This window comes from Diuraphis noxia, unplaced genomic scaffold, assembly GCF_037042655.1.
Source record: "Diuraphis noxia isolate RWA-SAM2 unplaced genomic scaffold, SU_Dnox_SAM2 contig0001, whole genome shotgun sequence".
Classification (NCBI taxonomy): Eukaryota; Metazoa; Arthropoda; class Insecta; order Hemiptera; family Aphididae; genus Diuraphis; species Diuraphis noxia.
Window position 1 is genome coordinate 53,819,884 of NW_028301711.1, and position 10,205 is coordinate 53,830,088.

General features: G+C 24.6%; 1 protein-coding gene and 1 pseudogene across 3 annotated transcripts; both read right to left on the bottom strand.

The window, feature by feature from the left end:
• Nucleotides 1-420: 420 nt before the first annotated feature.
• LOC107162203 (uncharacterized) lies at nt 421-6,590 on the bottom strand. Of its 3 annotated transcripts, XM_015508991.2 has the most exons (4): nt 6,040-6,590; nt 5,310-5,412; nt 3,299-4,549; nt 421-2,095 (listed from the first exon to the last, which is right to left on the bottom strand). In XM_015508991.2, the coding sequence occupies exons 3-4, from the start codon at nt 4,403-4,405 to the stop codon at nt 1,319-1,321; spliced, it is 1,884 nt and encodes a 627-aa protein (XP_015364477.1). In that variant the 5' UTR covers nt 4,406-4,549; nt 5,310-5,412; nt 6,040-6,590; the 3' UTR covers nt 421-1,318. The 3 variants fall into 3 exon arrangements, with proteins under 3 accessions (XP_015364477.1, XP_015364478.1, XP_015364479.1); XM_015508992.2 differs by lacking the exon at nt 5,310-5,412; XM_015508993.2 differs by lacking the exons at nt 5,310-5,412; nt 6,040-6,590 and adding an exon at nt 5,163-5,275.
• Nucleotides 6,591-8,047: 1,457 nt separating this feature from the next.
• On the bottom strand, nt 8,048-9,375 carry LOC149060903 (uncharacterized; annotated as a pseudogene).
• Nucleotides 9,376-10,205: the final 830 nt, after the last annotated feature.

The following is a 10,205-nucleotide window of genomic DNA, read 5'->3' on the forward strand; positions in this document are numbered from 1 at the left end:
CTTTTCTCTGCTATCATTGTATTATCTAAAAGGCTATAATTATTGGATAATTAAGATTATAGATCAAACAAAACGATTTAAATGTATTTCATACATGAAAAGTAATATTATTTGTACCAAATAGTAAATAAAATGTAGAAAAGAGAAACTTGTAAATTCTAGTGGCTGTTACGTAACTACAAAAATATTTTCAACAAGCGACAAATGAAAGTATTGCTAGAAAATAAATTTAATCATTTTTATCATTTAGTTTAATTAAAATGGAAATTAATTTTTATTACACCGAACAAATTATGGATCTTTAAATAATAAGTATTGAATGACATTTTTGATATAATATAAAAAAGACATGTAACATAGTGTTGTTTTAATATTTTTATAATTTAAATAATAAAATAGATAGTAAATAAATAATAAGAATTGTTGGGTGTACTATATGTTATAGTTTTTATTGTCAGATCAGATTTATCAATACTTAAATATACAATAATGATGCAATAATCATATCTCATTTTTTGTTATAAGGTTATATAATAGTATTTAAAAATAAACTATTTTTTTTAAATTATAATTTATGGAATTTACATTATTGAAAAAAAATTGTTTAAAACGGTTAATGTCAATTTTAAAACATTATAATGATATATTTATGAAATTTAATATTTTTTTGTACAATTCTTAAATGAATACAATAATATCAATGCTAAAAAGGAAACTATACAAGCAAGTATTTGTCATTGTCATAAAAACATAAGATATAATTATTTAAGAATGTATCAACCTATTATCAAAGTTTAAAGAAAGAACCTTATTTGTGTTTGTACATTAGAATTTAAGATATTTTAATTTTCAGAAAAGTAATAAAAAATATACATATAAGGCTTAATATAAAAAGGATAAGAACTCACTAAATATCATACATAGATATTGTTCATACCTTTAAATTAAATAATTATTAAATTTTATACTTAGCAACTCGAAATTGGTTCGGCTAAACACCAATTGCCACATTGTATATTTGTTGGATGGAGACAACCAAGAGAGTGAGGCTTATAGGCTTAAATTAAAATTATTTTCTATATACATTTTGATAACTTTATGGGAAACGACATGAGATTATGGTGTAAAAAAATTATCAACTAACTAATTAAGATTCTGTAAAAACACACTTTTGGATATTTCTGTACATATTTAAAAATAGCTTTATTTAGCTACAACCTCCTTAAAAACAAAACATCAAGGGTGTGCCTCCGAAGACAACTTAAGTAGATGCGGAGTCCTTTTAAGACATTTAAATTAACTATTTTTCTGGCTCACTTCAGAGATTATCTGAATAGTTTTCTCGATCAATTGCATTATTGATATCTGGATTATTATTGGATTCATCATTGAAATTTCCTTTAAATTCATCAATAATTTTTTGGAACGAAGCTTGATCAAATCCAATAGATTTAACACAATTGGGAATAGTTTTATTTAAAGTTGAGGTAGATTGGATTTTTGATTTATCAATATTGATGTTTTTAGTTGCACCAAACATATTAACAGTCTTTGATACATCAAATTGTTTTTCATTTTTTAGAAGAATATTTTTTGTTTTATTCTTTTGTTTAGATAAACTATCAGTGCTTAAAAATGGTTTTGTATTCATATATGAATTTGATTTAGAGTTTGAAGATATAGATACCATATGAGAACATTTCAAGAGATCGTTAAATTGTACATCAGTGTTCAAAGATTTTGTAGAGTACATTTTTCTATCATGAATGTCAGCTGTATTAGTTTTAATATTTTCAGATTTTATTGTAACTGTATCTATATTATTAATATGCTTTGATTCAGCACTTATAGATGTTTTTTCTTCAGTGAATAGATTCTTCCCTAAAGCACTTATTTTACTCGTTGATTGCTCTTCAACAAAGAATTCTTGAGTATCATATTTGTTTTTAACAGTAGAAGTTGATAATTCACGTTTTACAAACTGATTAATTAGTAATTTATAGTGTTCATATTCCTTAAGTAACCTTTTTCGCCTACTAAATACATCATTTTCATAATTTTTGATCAATTCCATCATATCAACTTTCAGGCCTATCTGAAACAAACCAGAAACTTAAAAATTAGTGATACATAATTTTTTATTCAAGCAATTAGTTAAGTTTATATAATTATTCATAAAAATCAATAATTAGAAAGAATGCATTCACGTAAAATAAGCGACTATCTATTATTTTGTTATTGACAATAAGTCATATTATGCTAGAGACTAAATACTATATTTTTAAAATTGATCAGTAACACATTACTTATAACAAATATTTTATAATTCATAAGCTTTAATGTTTTGGATATGATGTCGATATAATATTACGCTTTTTTAAAAATAAATAATAATATTATTTACAAATAATTTACTCTTATTTCAATTTGATGAACTTGTAATAATTCATTTTGAAAACCATAAACTATAATTTGAACTAGTTCACATATAATGTTTGGAACTTGAACTAAATTTTGTTGATTTTTAAATAGATCCTTTCTGTCACTAATAAAATTATTTATTTAATTTAAATAACAAGTAATGAATATTAAAATATGTAATAAAAATATAAATTTATAATAGTAGTTATTTTGAAAATAACAAAATTATTAATTATACTTTTAATATAAACTGCCATAATCAAAAAATAACAAATTTACTAGAAAAATCACTAAAAGGGAATAATATAATATTAAAATTGCAATAAATTAATTGTAATGCTATTACTGATTAAATATTGATTATGTTATCAATAAGGCATCAAAAATCTATAACTTAAGAGGACATTTCACCCGCATGTGTTTCCGCATGTTGTCTCCGTCTTACAAGTGTGTAACATTGCAAAAACTGTTTTGTGCGGGAAAGGACCGATAAAGATACAGTTATAACTAAGAAACTAAATTTACACTACATAAAAAGGAGAATTTTGACTGTGCAATATCGTTTTTATTTTTTTGATATCACTTATACAAAAAAAATTCTTATTGTTTTATAATACATTAATTTTGTGTTTTTTAAGCATGAATAACATTTTTTGTAGTTCTGATATCGAAAAAATAAAAACAATATTGCACAAACAAAATTCTCCTCTTTATGTGGTGAAAATTTCGTTTCTTAGTTATAACTGTATCTTTCTCGGTTCTTTCCTGCGTGAAACAGTTTTTGCAATGTTACGCACTTGTAAGACAGTGACAACACATGCGGGTGAAACGTCCTCTTAATAGATTAAGTCTGATTAAACAATGTAATTCAATTCACCTCTTGAAGTCTATTCTGAATTGGATCAATACTGATCATAGTTGAGCTTTTGGATTGAATATCAAAATTGTTTTTCATAATATCAGCTAATCTTTTTATATCATCAATAGATTGGTCATTTAAAACAAATAAAGTGTCTTTTGAAGTAAAATCGAATTCGGTATGAGAGTGCTCTGCTACTTGATTGACTATAATTTTATTTCGGTCCATATGTTGATTATCATTATAATTTAATCCAGAATCTTCAGATAATGATCCGCATTTTTCAGTGATTTGTTGCCCTTTTTTCATTTTAGGAATTGACATTAACTCCATACATTTATTTAATACCGTTAAGTCAGAAGGTGTTTTTGAAATTTGTTCAGCAAAGAGTTGCATTTTTTTAAGATGTAATCGAAGTTCAATATTGTACATTATATCAGGGTTACTAATTATTCTGTTACCTATAAAACATTCAGAATTCTTATAAACTCTATCATTATCTTCAAATTTAATATTATCTAACACATATTGTAAAAGATCACATTCTAATGTATCGTTAATAAGATTACTATTTTCTAATGACAATGTTTCAAAATCCTCAATATCTTCTTTTGTTTCAGGCAAACAAGAAAAATGAGAAATATTAGGGCTAGATAAGCTAGTTGAATAAAGTGAACAATAAAAATTATCCGTATAAAGTGAATCAGAAAAACCATTTGAAATTATATTGTTTTCGTCATAGCTTAAATCAAAATCCTCAGTATGTTTAAAATCAAATTCAAAATGGTGTTCAGCTTCAAATCTATGATCAAAAACATTGTTTGATTCTGGTATAATTTCAATTTCACTAGTATTTTCATATGATGGATCACTTTTTAATAGTTGTGATTGCATTACATCTCCAGTGCTTACATATTCATTATTTGCATTGCTATTATGTACATTAATTTCCCATGGTTCATCTTTAGTATCATACCATTTTTCTGTTAATTCGTTTAAGCAAACAGGTGACTCTTGTTTTTCTTCTTTACATTTATTATCTTTTATATACTGATGTTTCATTTCAACATCAACTTGATCATCTAATGCATTTTCGTAAGCTTCCACTATAGAATTTTGTTCCATTTTAGTAAAATATTATTCTTATGATTCTAAAGTGTAGTATTAAATTTGAACTGATCCTTTTACAAATTGATTATCCATGATTATAAAATATGACCACTCAACAATTTTCATTCTATGTGGAATTCCATTTCACAAAGTATCATCCTAAAAAACACAAATATAATAACAATTTAGAAGTTATAATAATAAAAATAAAATTCCTTTTTCAAATATTAAAATCAAGAAAATAAAAATTTATATTTTATAACACATTTATACAAGGCCAGCTCAATTAAAAATAGTGCAATAGGCAAAATCAAATTTTCTGCTTCTAAAATAATAATATTATTACTGTTTAGAAATCGCCGTCCCCCAACTCAAGTGTTGCCCTAGAAATGAGCCTATGTCGCTAACCCTTTGGGCCAGGCTGCATACATACATAATTGTTAAATTTATTAACTCTAGAATAATTGACCCCTGTACCACAAGTTATTTATGTCACATTAACTATTAAGCCAAAATATGGTGCATTTAAAATCAGCAAATCTTGACTTTTTGACCAAAACAGTAAAAATTTTAAACTTCAAATGGCTTTAACTTGCAAATAAATGATTTGTCTACATGAAAAATTACATTATAAGTGGAAAAAAAATTTTAAATTTAGAGTGCTCAATAAATTAGAAATAAAGTGTAAATTTAATTTTTTTTTAATTTTGGAAATCATTGATTCTTTAAATAATAAATTTCAAAAAAATATTAGGATTCAGTGGTCACTAACCTTGTTCTTAACTTTAAAGGAGAGTATTCAGAAGTAGACTTCCAAAAATACAATAGAATTTTCAGATTACTGATAAGAACTAAAATAATTTAGGTATTTCATACATTAAATTTGACCTTAAGTTTTAATATGTATATAAATCAGTACTTGGAAAATTCTCTCAAAAAGGAATGAGTTTTTGTTCATGTTCATCTTATTAAAAACGAATTGCATCGGGTCTAAAGAATGAAATTAGTTCCTTTCCTCATTCCTAAAAAAAAAAAAAAACACTTAATTCCTCAATTCTTTAAAAATTATATTAAAATGTAGGTATTGTGTAGTAATAAATTATTAAATAAGACAAAGGTTATTGTTTTATTTTTAAAATGTTTGATTTGTTTATTGCATACAAGTTAAGAGCGATAAAATTGTCGTGAATGACTCAACATTTTATTAACATTGTCAATATAAATTGTTATCTTATATAGCTTATAATATTGACTAAATTTCTAAAAAAAATAACCAAAACTTTGGCCATAATATTTATTTAAATTGGCTAAGGTGTTAAAGAACAAATGAATAAAAGAGGCACAAATTTAAAATATGTATGTTCCATCACATGGAAAAATAACTATTCCTGTTAAGTTCTAGGAAATTTATTGTAATCATTGAAATAAGTTTTGAGTTCCTCTAAAGAGATGATGAAACTCTAATGTAATTAACATTAATTAATCTTGATTAATTTTGACACCCGAGAACATTTTAAGAGTTTTAATACCATAAAATATTTAAATTAATTCATTCATTATAGCTACATTAATAATTTATACTTCAATACAACTTTATTGTATTTCTTTAAATAATAGATAAATAGATATATATGGAATAGCTATATTACCTTCATAATTTTCAAATTACATTTTAGGTCTTAAATTCTTAATGGTGTTCTGTAACTTGAGTCAATGAAATCAGCATATTAATTGTATAATATCGCCTTTAGGTTTATTGCAACTGGCAGATATTAATACACTTGTAATTCAAATCAAACAGAAAATTGAAAAATAATATAAAATTGGTCAACTGCCAGTCGTCATGTTGTATTTATCAAAGACAACAATCAGCACATCAACTATTAATTTTATTACTTAAAGACAACATTTGTTCTTTTTAATAATTGATACTGAAGCATAAACAAGATAATATTTAAATATTTAATTTATAGGTAATCACTAATCATGTACGATGTACCAACTCCTCAATCGAGATTCGAGAGTTGAGACATCTAAACATTCTAAATGATCTACACTGCAGCAGTTATAATTATTGTTTTCGGCACCAAACCGCAAAATGTAAGCAATTAAAAAACCGACGTAGCCATGTAGGTATCATTCGTATAAGCAATAAGCATTCGTATAAGCAATAAGCATTCGTATAATCGTATTCGTAATTGTTTATCATCTCTCCCTATCACTAGAAGATAAACACCATATTTACGTCGACTACCAGTAGACCACGGCTGAGATAGTCGATAGATAATATATAAATTAATATATTTATATTATATTATTTATCTTAGTGTCCTAGACTTATGGCTTATACCCTTAGATCAAATATGATCTTAGTAATTTAGTATGATTTTTGTCGTGGATAATACGGTTGTGGACCCTTCCAATCTATGATTAAGAAATTTAAGAGCCTTTATTTTACAGTATTTATTAATGCGAGCATTAAAGATATTATTGAAAGCAGATTATTTAAATAATGCTGTGTAGCGACTAGTGGTATAGTCGGTATAGATACGCGTTAGAACCTTAAAAACAAATGTAGTTACTTCCCAAGTGATTATAATATTGATGATTTTTTTTTTTTTTAACGTTAGACGTTAGTAACTAATTTTATGCTCAACGTGTTGAATCCAAATTTACTTATCTTACTTAGGTACTTTTTATTTTATTGTAAATAAGCCACGCTTAACCTACAATTAAGTTTACGTAACATAAAAAATTAAAAAGTAAATAAGATAGGTAGGTAAATTCTGATTTCACTAACACGCCGAGCATAAAAATACTAACAATTTTAAATAAAAAAAAAAACAATAATTGTAAATTTTTAGTATTTTAAATTCAATAATCGAATGATTATAACTAGGGAACAGATTTAGATGGTCTAAAAAACAAAAACAAAAAATAATTTAATGCACTCGTTACATAATTTTTTTGAAAAATACACTAAAAAATGCTGTTAAAATTGTTATGAATATTGAAAAAATTTGTTTAATTATATAAATTCTTATGATTCATAACTAACAAATTAAGTTTGAGCGATATGAATTCATACGGGAATTTAAGATCAATTTAAATACTCTGCACAAATGGATGTGTTATAATGGCACATTGATCAAAAATTATTGTAATAAATATATATAATTAAATAATCTTTACTACAGATTACAAAAGTGACATTTTTGTGTAATAAGTAAATAAAAATATCATAATTTAAATTCATAGGTACAAGGCATTAATACCTATTTAGTTTTTTGTAGGTACCTACAAAGTACAAAGTCATAATTTGTAATCATATTATATCATAATAAATAATGTATTAATAATATTCTATTCTTTGATAATATTGATATTTTAACATTATTGTCAGTGGCAGGGTGAGGTAAAATTTATATGTGAGTGAAGTAGCCTTAAAGAGGCCCTTTTTTAGTAGACATTATTTAAGTAACAATAGTTATTTAATAAATATTAAGATTTAGAATTTTTTAAAACAATAAACTCTAATTATTAACCTTTTTTTTGCAAATGTAGTTTTAATATAATTTTATTTACACATAATTATAAAACTAAATACATATTTTATTAAATTAATAATACTATAAGAAGTTTCAATTTTTTTTTTATCTACAAGAAATGAACTGTTCGGCTTTTTGCTTTACTAAATGTTTTCAGTATATCTTCATTTAATTCATCACAATTTTCGTTTCTATGGACAAAACTGCTAATGCTGAGAGTCTGTTCTGTGTCATCCTATTTTGTAAGTAATTTTTAATTATTTTAAGCTTCGAAAAGCTTCTCTCTGCTGAAGCTGTACTGACAGGAATAGTGAGCATAATTCTAGGTATTATATAAATATTTGGATATATTTCTTGTAAATTATTTTCTATTATGTATTTGATGAGTTGTTTTGCATCCTTAATAAAGTCTGGTAGACTTGAAATTATTAGTTGTAATTCGTCGTATATAAATCAAATGATTGAATGTTGCTCTTTTCACCCTCTTGAAGAACTGTACCTAAATCACAACAATGCTTATAGAGGTCTTCTTTGGTGATGGATCTTAAAATATCCATGTTTAAAATCAAAGTTTATTTAAGTTTTAGTTTATTCATTCAATGATTTAAATCTCCATTTAATGTCATCTAATATGATGAATGTTTATGATTTTTTATTAAGAATAAAATAATTTCATAGATACAATAATTTTTCTATAGATACTTCTCCCATATTTCTCTATGGTTAATTACAAAGTCCTTTAGTACGCAAGGCCGTGGGAATGGCCTACATCGCCCACGTTTAGCGCCACCACTGATTATTGTAGGCATGCAACACACATTATTTACATAATTTTATGCCTAATAGTTCATAATATACAATTTGAAAAATAGGTATTTTCGATATTACAATATGAAAAGAAATTTAAAACCTAAAATGAAACACCAATTTTTCTTTTTATAATTTGTTAATTTGCCTTAAGGAAGGGCCCTGACACTGATATGACTAAATTATAAATTTTGAATGCATAATAGATGAAACTGACTACTGAGTAAATATTATTCATTAAATTAAATTAATTTATATTTTTTTCAAACTTGTGTATATTGTATAACTATTAAATTGATGAAATAGACATAATTTCGTGACAAATATTGCAATTTATTTGAACATTTAATTGTCTGAATAGAAATATACTAACTAAAAATTGCAACAAATTGCTCAAACTTAATAAATTGTAAGTTACGGTCAATATTTGTTATCAATAGTAATTAATAATTAACTCATATGAGTTAATATTGGAACCAAAGTTGTTTAAAATGTTAAATACTCTGAATAAATGGACATAGTAATGGCCAATTGATCAACAATTATTGAAATTAATATGATTAATTACCTAATTTTATATTGCCTATGATAAATATGGTAAGTGTAAAATATCATTAGTTGTATACCCATATTTGTTTTCAAGAAAATATGAAATAAATATTTTTTAAATATTTTAAGTGAATATACTCGTTTATGTGGATGTATAATTCTGGCAGTTACTATTCATGTTATATTAGGTGGGGGCTATAGCCATACAAACATTCTAGCCCTATTTGCACCACTGGATATTAAATATTTATAAGTATAACTATATCATATTATATGTAAGTTTATGTAGTTAGTGTTGGCAGTTCTAGTTAACTTTTGCCTCCTATGCCAGTAGACCACTAATAAGAGGTTGCATTTATCAGGGCATCTTGAACTTTTTTAATTTCAGAAATTATAAATATTAATTTTTAAATCTTTACACAACGTAATAGTTGGATTTCAGAACATTTTTAAGTTAAAGGATTTATATCATAAGAGTGCAGTCCAACTACAACAAACATTTTAACATTTTTTTTAAATCTAGTGTCTAATATTAAATTTATCTTGACATACTTAATGGAAAAATATTCTTATGTTCAATTGCTAATTGCTAGAATGATAACATATATTTTTTGAAAAATTGTTAAAGTTAATTGCATTCAGCTTATTGTAAATAAAATCAGCAATTTAATTTAATTTTTAAATGAATACAATTCTAAATAAAATAAAATTTAAATTACCTAATACAGAATATTAGGTATATTAATTGCGCTATAACAGTGATATCTTTTTGATAATCTATGAAATTTCCCAATTTTTAAGTATTGGTTGAAATTGATAGAATAATTGACTCATAATCAACGAACCAAAGCCAGGTTAGTTGTTTAGTATAAATTATGTTACATTTATATAAGTAATAAACAATTATATAA

Coding starts and splice junctions, on each gene's coding strand:
- LOC107162203 (XM_015508992.2), bottom strand. CDS start 4,405: ATGGAACAAAATTCTATAGTGGAAGCTTACGAAAATGCATTAGATGAT. Junction 2,096..3,298: donor TTCAGAATAGACTTCAAGAG/GTGAATTGAATT, acceptor GGTTTGTTTCAG/ATAGGCCTGAAAGTTGATAT.